This window comes from Tachypleus tridentatus, chromosome 3 (assembly GCF_004210375.1).
Source record: "Tachypleus tridentatus isolate NWPU-2018 chromosome 3, ASM421037v1, whole genome shotgun sequence".
Taxonomy (NCBI): domain Eukaryota; kingdom Metazoa; phylum Arthropoda; class Merostomata; order Xiphosura; family Limulidae; genus Tachypleus; species Tachypleus tridentatus.
The window spans coordinates 56,475,867-56,493,788 of NC_134827.1; the positions used below are offsets into that span (position 1 = coordinate 56,475,867).

At 35.4% G+C, this 17,922-nt stretch overlaps 1 protein-coding gene across 1 annotated transcript in view; it reads right to left on the reverse strand.

Moving 5' to 3' along the window:
- Nucleotides 1-276: 276 nt before the first annotated feature.
- The window catches only part of LOC143246922 (junctophilin-3-like), a 66,979-nt gene continuing 49,333 nt past the window's right edge, over nucleotides 277-17,922 (reverse strand). Inside the window, exon 3 of the mRNA XM_076494194.1 lies at nucleotides 277-907. Within this exon, the coding sequence (XP_076350309.1) occupies nucleotides 389-907 (519 nt within the window). The 3' untranslated portion in view covers nucleotides 277-388. The remainder of the gene's footprint in view (nucleotides 908-17,922) is intronic.

Sequence of the window (17,922 nt, forward strand, 5' to 3'; positions counted from 1 at the left end):
TTTGTATGTGGTGAAGAGAACACTAAACAGTCAAATAGTCAAGTCAATTAAAATGAAAAGGTACAGTTTCGTGATAAACATTTCAATGAACAAAAGAAATGTAAACAAAAATTAATTAATTGAATTTGTTGCTCAAATTAAAAGGACTTCAGTGTCCAAGTTATGATATGAGATATAGAATGAACTTTGGGCTATGGAGGCGTCTATAATGTAGGACTCACTGCGGTGGGGATACACATTCTACCAGTATTAACATCCTAAATCTGCTATTCATAAACGAACTCACTTATATTTAAATAACGCTTCCACAGATGAAAGTGGGAAGCTTAACTGTGACCCTCTGATTCCGCTAGAATAATTTCTATTTAATAAAAGCACTTTAACAGATTCAACTGAAATACCTCGATATGGCAATATCAGCTTTCTGTAGGGCTATTTGAGATGCTCTTGCAGCTGCGTTTACAGCGCCATCTATCCTATTCCGGAACTTGGATGATCGGAGTAAAAAGAGGTGTTTCTTTTTGCCACTAGTAACCAAGACGTTGCTTTTGTATTTTCCTTCATCCTTGGTTCCGTCTTTGAAAGTGGTGACACCGTAGCCGTGTTTCTTGTTACTGTGCCACTCACCCTCGTACTTGATACCGTCCGTCCGTTCGGAAATTCCGAACCCACATCTCTTGTCATTCTTCCACTCGCCCATGTAAGTTTCCACTACGTTAGCGTCCGTTATGTCGTCCTGACTCACGAAACTCATATTGGAGTCGGTGTTGGCTGAAGTCCGAGTCACACGCGAAAAACTAGACCCAGAACTGCCCGAACTGCCAGTTGACCCCGTACTTCGGATGGAACCTGGGCCTCCTCTTCGGTCTATGTCTCCGGTACTGCGTTGTTTCCTGAGGCGCAAACCCTGTGTGAGAAAATAAGGTCACGTGTCTCGAAGTCATCTTATTCACTGTAAGTAATTTAACACCAATAAGGTAAAAACAAAAGACTGGTTTAAAAGCGTAAGGACTGCGCATTTCATTTTATTAGAACTGTTATTCTGCCACATGTTTGGCGAAAAAAGTGACGTAAGAAGACAGTTGTGTAGATGCAAGTAACAAGTGATTGTTATTACAGATTAGGGTCACAGGAAGTTTATATACCTATTGAAATAGAGGAATTGATTAGGCCAGTGGAAATGTGTTACCTACTGGAAGAAAGGAATAGATTAGCCCTAGAGGATAATGGTTGAAATTTTCAAATGTTCTCAAACGATTTTCTTTGTTTGTTTTTGAATTTCGCACAAAGCTACTCGAGGGCTATCTGTGCTAGCCGTCCCTAATTTAGCAGTGTAAGACTAGAGGGAAGGCAGCTAGTCATCACCACCCACCGCCAACTCTTGGGCTACTCTTTTACCAACGAATAGTGGGATTGACCGTAACATTATAACGCCCCCACGGCTAGGAGAGCGAGCATGTTTAGCGCGAACCCGCGACCCTCGGATTATGAGTCGCACGCCTCACGCGCTAGGGCATGCCGGGCCTATTCTCAAACGAAACTTTTGAAATATTATTCAACAATTATATTACAACAACCTATTTTTCAAAAAAAAACAAATTCAACAAACTTCATCTGAATGAACTTGGAAGTTAAAAGTTTGTAAAAATTTAAAAGTATATCAATCATAATGTTTGCGCATTGCCAACCATAACAAATCCTTTTCGGTCCTTCATTTTTTTGAACAATGACCTCCAAGTTATGATGTTAGATATTGATACCAATCATAAAGTGTGTTGCTATATTGACATAAAACAAAACTGTATACAAAACTACATATCATTTTAAACAACCACAACTCTGTTGGTTTTGTAGAGCAGGACAGTTTGTTCTAAGGCTTCGAGCATACATAGCGTGACTTGATAATTGAAAAACAAGGCCATAATCTTCAGTGAAACTAGTAGTGAGTGCAGAGGACCAGATGACGTACTGTGAAACTACCTCTTAGTGTAGACGGCCAGATGTACTACTGTGAAACTACCTGTTAGTGTTGAGAACCAGATGAAGTACTGTGAAACTAACTCTTAGTGTAGACGGCCAGATGACGGTGAAACTAGACAACATGCTCGAATCAACAACATTTGATAATTAACCAGAAGGTGGCGGCGCACCTTTAAAAGTTGCTTTATACTCAAGACGTACACAGGAGCAAGTGAAGGCAGTGTCTGGCTCTCAAATGACCGCAGAAAATTTTCTAAATCTGAACTCACTCTGGTATTGTTACAACAGTTATAATCACTGACCTCACTGGTATTGTTACTACAGTTATAATCACTGAACTCACTCTGGTATTGTTACTACAGTTATAATCACTGAACTCACTCTGGTATTGTTACTACAGTTATAATCACTGAACTCACTCTGGTATTGTTACTACAGTTATAATCACTGAACTCACTCTGGTATTGTTACTACAGTTATAATCACTGAACTCACTCTGGTATTGTTACTACAGTTATAATCACTGAACTCACTCTGGTATTGTTACTACAGTTATAATCACTGAACTCACTCTGGTATTGTTACTACAGTTATAATCACTGAACTCACTCCGGTATTGTTACTACAGTTATAATCACTGAACTCACTCTGGTATTGTTACTACAGTTATAATCACTGAACTCACTCTGGTATTGTTACTACAGTTATAATCACTGAACTCACTCTGGTATTGTTACTACAGTTATAATCACTGAACTCACTCTGGTATTGTTACTACAGTTATAATCACTGAACTCACTCTGGTATTGTTACTACAGTTATAATCACTGAACTCACTCTGGTATTGTTACTACAGTTATAATCACTGAACTCACTCTGGTATTGTTACTACAGTTATAATCACTGAACTCACTCTGGTATTGTTACTACAGTTATAATCACTGAACTCACTCTGGTATTGTTACTACAGTTATAATCACTGAACTCACTCTGGTATTGTTACTACAGTTATAATCACTGAACTCACTCTGGTATTGTTACTACAGTTATAATCACTGAACTCACTCTGGTATTGTTACTACAGTTATAATCACTGAACTCACTCTGGTATTGTTACTACAGTTATAATCACTGAACTCACTCTGGTATTGTTACTACAGTTATAATCACTGAACTCACTCTGGTATTGTTACTACAGTTATAATCACTGAACTCACTCTGGTATTGTTACTACAGTTATAATCACTGAACTCACTCTGGTATTGTTACTACAGTTATAATCACTGAACTCAACACTCACTCTGGTATTGTTACTACAGTTATAATCACTGAACTCACTCTGGTATTTACTACAGTTATAATCACTGAACTCACTCTGGTATTGTTACTACAGTTATAATCACTGAACTCACTCTGGTATTGTTACTACAGTTATAATCACTGAACTCACTCTGGTATTGTTACTACAGTTATAATCACTGAACTCACTCTGGTATTGTTACTACAGTTATAATCACTGAACTCACTCTGGTATTGTTACTACAGTTATAATCACTGAACTCACTCTGGTATTGTTACTACAGTTATAATCACTGAACTCACTCTGGTATTGTTACTACAGTTATAATCACTGAACTCACTCTGGTATTGTTACTACAGTTATAATCACTGAACTCACTCTGGTATTGTTACTACAGTTATAATCACTGAACTCACTCTGGTATTGTTGTTATTACTGAACTCACTCTGGTATTATAATCACTGAACTCACTCTGGTATTGTTACTACAGTTATAATCACTGAACTCACTCTGGTATTGTTACTACAGTTATAATCACTGAACTCACTCCGGTATTGTTACTACAGTTATAATCACTGAACTCACTCTGGTATTGTTACTACAGTTATAATCACTGAACTCACTCTGGTATTGTTACTACAGTTATAATCACTGAACTCACTCTGGTATTGTTACTACAGTTATAATCACTGAACTCACTCACTCTGGTATTGTTACTACAGTTATAATCACTGAACTCACTGGTATTGGTATTGTTACTACAGTTATAATCACTGAACTCACTCTGGTATTGTTACTACAGTTATAATCACTGAACTCACTCTGGTATTGTTACTACAGTTATAATCACTGAACTCACTGGTATTGTTACTACAGTTATAATCACTGAACTCATTGGTATTGTTACTACAGTTATAATCACTGAACTCACTCTGGTATTGTTACTACAGTTATAATCACTGAACTCACTCTGGTATTGTTACTACAGTTATAATCACTGAACTCACTCTGGTATTGTTACTACAGTTATAATCACTGAACTCACTCTGGTATTGTTACTACAGTTATAATCACTGAACTCACAGGTATTGTTTAGTTATAATCACTGAACTCACTCTGGTATTGTTACTACAGTTATAATCACTGAACTCACTCTGGTATTGTTACTACAGTTATAATCACTGAACTCACTCTGGTATTGTTACTACAGTTACTGAACTCACTCACTGAACTCACTCTGGTATTGTTACTACAGTTATAATCACTGAACTCACTCCGGTATTGTTACTACAGTTATAATCACTGAACTCACTCTGGTATTGTTACTACAGTTATAATCACTGAACTCACTCTGGTATTGTTACTACAGTTACTGAACTCACTCTGGTATTGTTACTACAGTTATAATCACTGAACTCACTCCGGTATTGTTACTACAGTTATAATCACTGAACTCACTCCGGTATTGTTACAACAGTTATAATCACTGAACTCACTCTGGTATTGTTACTACAGTTATAATCACTGAACTCACTCTGGTATTGTTACTACATTTATAATCACTGAACTCACTCCGGTATTGTTACTACAGTTATAATCACTGAACTCACTCTGGTATTGTTACTACAGTTATAATCACTGAACTCACTCTGGTATTGTTACTACAGTTATAATCACTGAACTCACTCTGGTATTGTTACTACAGTTATAATCACTGAACTCACTCTGGTATTGTTACTACAGTTATAATACTGAATCACTGAACTCACTCTGGTATTGTTACTACAGTTATAATCACTGAACTCACTCTGGTATTGTTACTACAGTTATAATCACTGAACTCACTCTGGTATTGTTACTACAGTTATAATCACTGAACTCACTCTGGTATTGTTACTACAGTTATAATCACTGAACTCACTCTGGTATTGTTACTACAGTTATAATCACTGAACTCACTCTGGTATTGTTACTACAGTTATAATCACTGAACTCACTCTGGTATTGTTACTACAGTTATAATCACTGAACTCACTCTGGTATTGTTACTACAGTTATAATCACTGAACTCACTCTGGTATTGTTACTACAGTTAATCACTGAACTCACTCTGGTATTGTTACTACTGAACTCACTCTGGTATTGTTACTACAGTTATAATCACTGAACTCACTCTGGTATTGTTACTACAGTGAACTCACTCTACAGTTATAATCACTGAACTCACTCTGGTATTGTTACTACAGTTATAATCACTGAACTCACTCTGGTATTGTTACTACAGTTATAATCACTGAACTCACTCTGGTATTGTTAACTCACTGAACTCACTCTGGTATTGTTACTACAGTTATAATCACTGAACTCACTCTGGTATTGTTACTACAGTTATAATCACTGAACTCACTCTGGTATTGTTACTACAGTTATAATCACTGAACTCACTCTGGTATTGTTACTACAGTTATAATCACTGAACTCACTCTGGTATTGTTACTACAGTTATAATCACTGAACTCACTCTGGTATTGTTACTACAGTTATAATCACTGAACTCACTCTGGTATTGTTACTACAGTTATAATCACTGAACTCACTCTGGTATTGTTACAACAGTTATAATCACTGAACTCACTCACTCTGGTATTGTTACTACAGTTATAATCACTGAACTCACTCTGGTATTGTTACTACAGTTATAATCACTGAACTCACTCTGGTATTGTTACTACAGTTATAATCACTGAACTCACTCTGGTATTGTTACTACAGTTATAATCACTGAACTCACTCTGGTATTGTTACTACAGTTATAATCACTGAACTCACTCTGGTATTGTTACTACAGTTATAATCACTGAACTCACTCTGGTATTGTTACTACAGTTATAATCACTGAACTCACTCTGGTATTGTTACTACAGTTATAATCACTGAACTCACTCTGGTATTGTTACTACAGTTATAATCACTGAACTCACTCTGGTATTGTTACTACAGTTATAATCACTGAACTCACTCTGGTATTGTTACTACAGTTACTGAACTCACTCTGGTATTGTTACTACAGTTATAGTTACTGAACTCACTCTGGTATTGTTACTACAGTTATAATCACTGAACTCACTCTGGTATTGTTACTACAGTTATGAACTCACTGAACTCACTCTGGTATTGTTACTACAGTTATAATCACTGAACTCACTCTGGTATTGTTACTACAGTTATAATCACTGAACTCACTCTGGTATTGTTACTACAGTTATAATCACTGAACTCACTCTGGTATTGTTACTACAGTTATAATCACTGAACTCACTCCGGTATTGTTACTACAGTTATAATCTGAACTCACTGGTATTGTTACTACAGTTATAATCACTGAACTCACTCTGGTATTGTTACTACAGTTATAATCACTGAACTCACTCTGGTATTGTTACTACAGTTATAATCACTGAACTCACTCTGGTATTGTTACTACAGTTATAATCACTGAACTCACTCTGGTATTGTTACTACAGTTATAATCACTGAACTCACTCTGGTATTGTTACTACAGTTATAATCACTGAACTCACTCCGGTATTGTTACTACAGTTATAATCACTGAACTCACTCTGGTATTGTTACTACAGTTATAATCACTGAACTCACTCTGGTATTGTTACTACAGTTACTGAACTCACTCTGGTATTGTTACTACAGTTACTGAACTCACTCTGGTATTGTTACTACAGTTACTGAACTCACTCCGGTATTGTTACTACAGTTATAATCACTGAACTCACTCCGGTATTGTTACTACTCTGGTATTGTTACTACAGTTATAATCACTGAACTCACTCTGGTATTGTTACTACAGTTATAATCACTGAACTCACTCTGGTATTGTTACTACAGTTATAATCACTGAACTCACTCTGGTATTGTTACTACAGTTATAATCACTGAACTCACTCTGGTATTGTTACTACAGTTATAATCACTGAACTCACTCTGGTATTGTTACTACAGTTATAATCACTGAACTCACTCTGGTATTGTTACTACAGTTATAATCACTGAACTCACTCTGGTATTGTTACTACAGTTATAATCACTGAACTCACTCTGGTATTGTTACTACAGTTATAATCACTGAACTCACTCTGGTATTGTTACTACAGTTATAATCACTGAACTCACTCTGGTATTGTTACTACAGTTATAATCACTGAACTCACTCTGGTATTGTTACTACAGTTATAATCACTGAACTCACTCTGGTATTGTTACTACAGTTATAATCACTGAACTCACTCTGGTATTGTTACTACAGTTATAATCACTGAACTCACTACTACAGTTATAATCACTGAACTCACTCTGGTATTGTTACTACAGTTATAATCACTGAACTCACTCTGGTATTGTTACTACAGTTATAATCACTGAACTCACTCTGGTATTGTTACTACAGTTATAATCACTGAACTCACTCTGGTATTGTTACTACAGTTATAATCACTGAACTCACTCTGGTATTGTTACTACAGTTATAATCACTGAACTCACTCTGGTATTGTTACTACAGTTATAATCACTGAACTCACTCTGGTATTGTTACTACAGTTATAATCACTGAACTACTCTGGTATTGTTACTACACTGAACTCACTCTGGTATTGTTACTACAGTTATAATCACTGAACTCACTCTGGTATTGTTACTACAGTTATAATCACTGAACTCACTCTGGTATTGTTACTACAGTTATAATCACTGAACTCACTCTGGTATTGTTACTACAGTTATAATCACTACTCTGGTAATCACTGAACTCACTCTGGTATTGTTACTACAGTTATAATCACTGAACTCACTCTGGTATTGTTACTACAGTTATAATCACTGAACTCACTCTGGTATTGTTACTACAGTTATAATCACTGAACTCACTCTGGTATTGTTACTACAGTTATAATCACTGAACTCACTCTGGTATTGTTACTACAGTTATAATCACTGAACTCACTCTGGTATTGTTACTACAGTTATAATCACTGAACTCACTCTGGTATTGTTACTACAGTTATAATCACTGAACTCACTCTGGTATTGTTACTACAGTTATAATCACTGAACTCACTCTGGTATTGTTACTACAGTTATAATCACTGAACTCACTCTGGTATTGTTACTACAGTTATAATCACTGAACTCACTCTGGTATTGTTACTACAGTTATAATCACTGAACTCACTCTGGTATTGTTACTACAGTTATAATCACTGAACTCACTCTGGTATTGTTACTACAGTTATAATCACTGAACTCACTCTGGTATTGTTACTACAGTTATAATCACTGAACTCACTCTGGTATTGTTACTACAGTTATAATCACTGAACTCACTCTGGTATTGTTACTACAGTTATAATCACTGAACTCACTCTGGTATTGTTACTACAGTTATAATCACTGAACTCACTCTGGTATTGTTACTACAGTTATAATCACTGAACTCACTCTGGTATTGTTACTACAGTTATAATCACTGAACTCACTCTGGTATTGTTACTACAGTTATAATCACTGAACTCACTCTGGTATTGTTACTACAGTTATAATCACTGAACTCACTCTGGTATTGTTACTACAGTTATAATCACTGAACTCACTCTGGTATTGTTACTACAGTTATAATCACTGAACTCACTCTGGTATTGTTACTACAGTTATAATCACTGAACTCACTCTGGTATTGTTACTACAGTTATAATCACTGAACTCACTCTGGTATTGTTACTACAGTTATAATCACTGAACTCACTCTGGTATTGTTACTACAGTTATAATCACTGAACTCACTCTGGTATTGTTACTACAGTTATAATCACTGAACTCACTCTGGTATTGTTACTACAGTTATAATCACTGAACTCACTCTGGTATTGTTACTACAGTTATAATCACTGAACTCACTCTGGTATTGTTACTACAGTTATAATCACTGAACTCACTCTGGTATTGTTACTACAGTTATAATCACTGAACTCACTCTGGTATTGTTACTACAGTTATAATCACTGAACTCACTCTGGTATTGTTACTACAGTTATAATCACTGAACTCACTCTGGTATTGTTACTACAGTTATAATCACTGAACTCACTCTGGTATTGTTACTACAGTTATAATCACTGAACTCACTCTGGTATTGTTACTACAGTTATAATCACTGAACTCACTCTGGTATTGTTACTACAGTTATAATCACTGAACTCACTCTGGTATTGTTACTACAGTTATAATCACTGAACTCACTCTGGTATTGTTACTACAGTTATAATCACTGAACTCACTCTGGTATTGTTACTACAGTTACTGAACTCACTGAACTCACTCTGGTATTGTTACTACAGTTATAATCACTGAACTCACTCCGGTATTGTTACTACAGTTATAATCACTGAACTCACTCCGGTATTGTTACTACAGTTATAATCACTGAACTCACTCCGGTATTGTTACTACAGTTATAATCACTGAACTCACTCTGGTATTGTTACTACAGTTATAATCACTGAACTCACTCTGGTATTGTTACTACAGTTACTGAACTCACTCTGGTATTGTTACTACAGTTACTGAACTCACTCCGGTATTGTTACTACAGTTATAATCACTGAACTCACTCCGGTATTGTTACTACAGTTATAATCACTGAACTCACTCTGGTATTGTTACTACAGTTATAATCACTGAACTCACTCTGGTATTGTTACTACAGTTATAATCACTGAACTCACTCTGGTATTGTTACTACAGTTACTAATTACTGAACTCACTCTGGTATTGTTACTAAAGTTACTGAACTCACTCTGGTATTGTTACTACAGTTACTGAACTCACTCCGGTATTGTTACTACAGTTATAATCACTGAACTCACTCCGGTATTGTTACTACAGTTATAATCACTGAACTCACTCTGGTATTGTTACTACAGTTATAATCACTGAACTCACTCTGGTATTGTTACTACAGTTATAATCACTGAACTCACTCTGGTATTGTTACTACAGTTATAATCACTGAACTCACTCTGGTATTGTTACTACAGTTATAATCACTGAACTCACTCTGGTATTGTTACTACAGTTATAATCACTGAACTCACTCTGGTATTGTTACTACAGTTATAATCACTGAACTCACTCTGGTATTGTTACTACAGTTATAATCACTGAACTCACTCTGGTATTGTTACTACAGTTATAATCACTGAACTCACTCTGGTATTGTTACTACAGTTATAATCACTGAACTCACTCTGGTATTGTTACTACAGTTACTGAACTCACTGAACTCACTCACTGGTATTGTTATAATCACTGAACTCACTGGTATTGTTACTACAGTTATAATCACTGAACTCACTCTGGTATTGTTACTACAGTTATAATCACTGAACTCACTCTGGTATTGTTACTACAGTTATAATCACTGAACTCACTCTGGTATTGTTACTACAGTTATAATCACTGAACTCACTCTGGTATTGTTACTACAGTTACTGAACTCACTGTATTGTTACTACAGTTATAATCACTGAACTCACTCTGGTATTGTTACTACAGTTATAATCACTGAACTCACTCTGGTATTGTTACTACAGTTATAATCACTGAACTCACTCTGGTATTGTTACTACAGTTATAATCACTGAACTCACTCTGGTATTGTTACTACAGTTATAATCACTGAACTCACTCTGGTATTGTTACTACAGTTATAATCACTGAACTCACTCTGGTATTGTTACTACAGTTATAATCACTGAACTCACTCTGGTATTGTTACTACAGTTATAATCACTGAACTCACTCTGGTATTGTTACTACAGTTATAATCACTGAACTCACTCTGGTATTGTTACTACAGTTATAATCACTGAACTCACTCTGGTATTGTTACTACAGTTATAATCACTGAACTCACTCTGGTATTGTTACTACAGTTATAATCACTGAACTCACTCTGGTATTGTTACTACAGTTATAATCACTGAACTCACTCTGGTATTGTTACTACAGTTATAATCACTGAACTCACTCTGGTATTGTTACTACAGTTATAATCACTGAACTCACTCTGGTATTGTTACTACAGTTATAATCACTGAACTCACTCTGGTATTGTTACTACAGTTATAATCACTGAACTCACTCTGGTATTGTTACTACAGTTATAATCACTGAACTCACTCTGGTATTGTTACTACAGTTATAATCACTGAACTCACTCTGGTATTGTTACTACAGTTATAATCACTGAACTCACTCTGGTATTGTTACTACAGTTATAATCACTGAACTCACTCTGGTATTGTTACTACAGTTATAATCACTGAACTCACTCTGGTATTGTTACTACAGTTACTGAACTCACACTGAACTCACTGAACTCACTCTGGTATTGTTACTACAGTTATAATCACTGAACTCACTCTGGTATTGTTACTACAGTTATAATCACTGAACTCACTCTGGTATTGTTACTACAGTTATAATCACTGAACTCACTCTGGTATTGTTACTACAGTTATAATCACTGAACTCACTCTGGTATTGTTACTACAGTTATGAACTCACTGAACTCACTCTGGTATTGTTACTACAGTTATAATCACTGAACTCACTCTGGTATTGTTACTACAGTTATAATCACTGAACTCACTCTGGTATTGTTACTACAGTTATAATCACTGAACTCACTCTGGTATTGTTACTACAGTTATAATCACTGAACTCACTCTGGTATTGTTACTACAGTTATAATCACTGAACTCACTCTGGTATTGTTACTACAGTTATAATCACTGAACTCACTCTGGTATTGTTACTACAGTTATAATCACTGAACTCACTCTGGTATTGTTACTACAGTTATAATCACTGAACTCACTCTGGTATTGTTACTACAGTTATAATCACTGAACTCACTCTGGTATTGTTACTACAGTTATAATCACTGAACTCACTCTGGTATTGTTACTACAGTTATAATCACTGAACTCACTCTGGTATTGTTACTACAGTTATAATCACTGAACTCAACTCACTCAGGTATTGTCACTATAATTACTGAACTCACTCTGGTATTGTTACTACAGTTATAATCACTGAACTCACTCCGGTATTGTTACTACAGTTATAATCACTGAACTCACTCTGGTATTGTTACTACAGTTATAATCACTGAACTCACTCTGGTATTGTTACTACAGTTATAATCACTGAACTCACTCTGGTATTGTTACTACAGTTATAATCACTGAACTCACTCTGGTATTGTTACTACAGTTATAATCACTGAACTCACTCTGGTATTGTTACTACAGTTATAATCACTGAACTCACTCTGGTATTGTTACTACAGTTATAATCACTGAACTCACTCTGGTATTGTTACTACAGTTATAATCACTGAACTCACTCTGGTATTGTTACTACAGTTATAATCACTGAACTCACTCTGGTATTGTTACTACAGTTATAATCACTGAACTCACTCTGGTATTGTTACTACAGTTATAATCACTGAACTCACTCTGGTATTGTTACTACAGTTATAATCACTGAACTCACTCTGGTATTGTTACTACAGTTATAATCACTGAACTCACTCTGGTATTGTTACTACAGTTATAATCACTGAACTCACTCTGGTATTGTTACTACAGTTAATCACTGAACTCACTCTGGTATTGAACTCACTCTGGTATTGTTACTACAGTTACTGAACTCACTCTGGTATTGTTACTCACTGGTAGTTACTAATCACTGAACTCACTCTGGTATTGTTACTACAGTTACTGAACTCACTCTGGTATTGTTACTACAGTTACTGAACTCACTCTGGTATTGTTACTACAGTTACTGAACTCACTCCGGTATTGTTACTACAGTTATAATCACTGAACTCACTCTGGTATTGTTACTACAGTTATAATCACTGAACTCACTCTGGTATTGTTACTACATTTATAATCACTGAACGCTCTCCGGTATTGTTACTACAGTTATAATCACTGAACTCACTCCGGTATTGTTACTACAGTTATAATCACTGAACTCACTCCGGTATTGTTACTACAGTTATAATCACTGAACTCACTCTGGTATTGTTACTACAGTTATAATCACTGAACTCACTCTGGTATTGTTACTACAGTTATAATCACTGAACTCACTCTGGTATTGTTACTACAGTTATAATCACTGAACTCACTCTGGTATTGTTACTACAGTTATAATCACTGAACTCACTCTGGTATTGTTACTACAGTTATAATCACTGAACTCACTCTGGTATTGTTACTACAGTTATAATCACTGAACTCACTCTGGTATTGTTACTACAGTTACTGAATCACTGAACTCACTCACTGGTATTGTTACTACAGTTATAATCACTGAACTCACTCTGGTATTGTTACTACAGTTATAATCACTGAACTCACTCTGGTATTGTTACTACAGTTATAATCACTGAACTCACTCTGGTATTGTTACTACAGTTATAATCACTGAACTCACTCTGGTATTGTTACTACAGTTATAATCACTGAACTCACTCTGGTATTGTTACTACAGTTATAATCACTGAACTCACTCTGGTATTGTTACTACAGTTATAATCACTGAACTCACTCTGGTATTGTTACTACAGTTATAATCACTGAACTCACTCTGGTATTGTTACTACAGTTATAATCACTGAACTCACTCTGGTATTGTTACTACAGTTATAATCACTGAACTCACTCTGGTATTGTTACTACAGTTATAATCACTGAACTCACTCTGGTATTGTTACTACAGTTATGAACTCACTCTGGTATTGTTACTACAGTTATAATCACTGAACTCACTCTGGTATTGTTACTACAGTTATAATCACTGAACTCACTCTGGTATTGTTACTACAGTTATAATCACTGAACTCACTCTGGTATTGTTACTACAGTTATAATCACTGAACTCACTCTGGTATTGTTACTACAGTTATAATCACTGAACTCACTCTGGTATTGTTACTACAGTTATAATCACTGAACTCACTCTGGTATTGTTACTACAGTTATAATCACTGAACTCACTCTGGTATTGTTACTACAGTTACTGAACTCACTGGTATTGTTACTACAGTTATAATCAACTCACTCTGGTATTGTTACTACAGTTATAATCACTGAACTCACTGGTATTGTTACTACAGTTATAATCACTGAACTCACTCTGGTATTGTTACTACAGTTATAATCACTGAACTCACTCTGGTATTGTTACTACAGTTATAATCACTGAACTCACTCCGGTATTGTTACTACAGTTATAATCACTGAACTCACTCCGGTATTGTTACTACAGTTATAATCACTGAACTCACTCTGGTATTGTTACTACAGTTATAATCACTGAACTCACTCTGGTATTGTTACTACAGTTATAATCACTGAACTCACTCTGGTATTGTTACTCACTCTGGTATTGTTATAATCACTGAACTCACTCCGGTATTGTTACTACAGTTATAATCACTGAACTCACTCCGGTATTGTTACTACAGTTATAATCACTGAACTCACTCTGGTATTGTTACTAAAGTTACTGAACTCACTCTGGTATTGTTACTACAGTTACTGAACTCACTCACTCTGGTATTGTTACTACAGTTATAATCACTGAACTTACTCTGGTATTGTTACTACAGTTATAATCACTGAACTCACTCTGGTATTGTTACTACAGTTATAATCACTGAACTCACTCTGGTATTGTTACTACAGTTATAATCACTGAACTCACTCTGGTATTGTTACTACAGTTATAATCACTGAACTCACTCTGGTATTGTTACTACAGTTATAATCACTGAACTCACTCTGGTATTGTTACTACAGTTATAATCACTGAACTCACTCTGGTATTGTTACTACAGTTATAATCACTGAACTCACTCTGGTATTGTTACTACAGTTATAATCACTGAACTCACTCTGGTATTGTTACTACAGTTATAATCACTGAACTCACTCTGGTAATCACTGAACTCACTCTGGTATTGTTACTACAGTTATAATCACTGAACTCACTCTGGTATTGTTACTACAGTTATAATCACTGAACTCACTCTGGTATTGTTACTACAGTTATAATCACTGAACTCACTCTGGTATTGTTACTACAGTTTAATCACTGAACTCACTCTGGTATTGTTACTACAGTTATAATCACTGAACTCACTCTGGTATTGTTACTACAGTTATAATCACTGAACTCACTCTGGTATTGTTACTACAGTTATAATCACTGAACTCACTCTGGTATTGTTACTACAGTTATAATCACTGAACTCACTCTGGTATTGTTACTACAGTTATAATCACTGAACTCACTCTGGTATTGTTACTACAGTTACTGAACTCACTCTGGTATCACTGAACTCACTCTGGTATTGTTACTACAGTTATAATCACTGAACTCACTCTGGTATTGTTACTACAGTTATAATCACTGAACTCACTCTGGTATTGTTACTACAGTTATAATCACTGAACTCACTCTGGTATTGTTACTACAGTTATAATCACTGAACTCACTCTGGTATTGTTACTACAGTTATAATCACTGAACTCACTCTGGTATTGTTACTACAGTTATAATTACTGAACTCACTCTGGTATTGTTACTACAGTTATAATCACTGAACTCACTCTGGTATTGTTACTACAGTTATAATCACTGAACTCACTCCGGTATTGTTACTACAGTTATAATCACTGAACTCACTCTGGTATTGTTACTACAGTTATAATCACTGAACTCACTCTGGTATTGTTACTACAGTTATAATCACTGAACTCACTCTGGTATTGTTACTACAGTTATAATCACTGAACTCACTCTGGTATTGTTACTACAGTCACTGAACTCACTCTGGTATTGTTACTACAGTTATAATCACTGAACTCACTCCGGTATTGTTACTACAGTTATAATCACTGAACTCACTCTGGTATTGTATTGTTACTGAACAGTTATAATCACTGAACTCACTCTGGTATTGTTACTACAGTTATAATCACTGAACTCACTCTGGTATTGTTACTACAGTTATAATCACTGAACTCACTCTGGTATTGTTACTACAGTTATAATCACTGAACTCACTCTGGTATTGTTACTACAGTTATAATCACTGAACTCACTCTGGTATTGTTACTACAGTTATAATCACTGAACTCACTCTGGTATTGTTACTACAGTTATAATCACTGAACTCACTCTGGTATTGTTACTACAGTTATAATCACTGAACTCACTCTGGTATTGTTACTACAGTTATAATCACTGAACTCACTCTGGTATTGTTACTACAGTTATAATCACTGAACTCACTCTGGTATTGTTACTACAGTTATAATCACTGAACTCACTCTGGTATTGTTACTACAGTTATAATCACTGAACTCACTCTGGTATTGTTACTACAGTTATAATCACTGTATTGTTACTACTCTGGTATTGAACTCACTATTGTTATAATCACTGAACTCACTCTGGTATTGTTACTACAGTTATAATCACTGAACTCACTCTGGTATTGTTACTACAGTTATAATCACTGAACTCACTCTGGTATTGTTACTACAGTTATAATCACTGAACTCACTCTGGTATTGTTACTACAGTTATAATCACTGAACTCACTCTGGTATTGTTACTACAGTTATAATCACTGAACTCACTCTGGTATTGTTACTACAGTTATAATCACTGAACTCACTCTGGTATTGAACTCACTCTGGTATTTACTACAGTTACTGAACTCACTCTGGTATTGTTACTAAAGTTACTGAACTCACTCTGGTATTGTTACTACAATTACTGAACTCACTCCGGTATTGTTACTACAGTTATAATCACTGAACTCACTCCGGTATTGTTACTACAGTTATAATCACTGAACTCACTGAACTGGTATTGTTACTACAGTTATAATCACTGAACTCACTCTGGTATTGTTACTACAGTTATAATCACTGAACTCACTCTGGTATTGTTACTACAGTTATAATCACTGAACTCACTCTGGTATTGTTACTACAGTTATTCACTGAACTCACTCTGGTATTGTTACTACAGTTATAATCACTGAACTCACTCTGGTATTGTTACTACAGTTATAAGTCACTGAACTGAACTCACTCTGGTATTGTTACTACAGTTATAATCACTGAACTCACTCCGGTATTGTTACTACAGTTATAATCACTGAACTCACTCTGGTATTGTTACTACAGTTATAATCACTGAACTCACTCTGGTATTGTTACTACAGTTATAATCACTGAACTCACTCTGGTATTGTTACTACAGTTATAATCACTGAACTCACTCTGGTATTGTTACTACAGTTATAATCACTGAACTCACTCTGGTATTGTTACTACAGTTATAATCACTGAACTCACTCTGGTATTGTTACTACAGTTATAATCACTGAACTCACTCTGGTATTGTTACTACAGTTATAATCACTGAACTCACTCTGGTATTGTTACTACAGTTATAATCACTGAACTCACTCT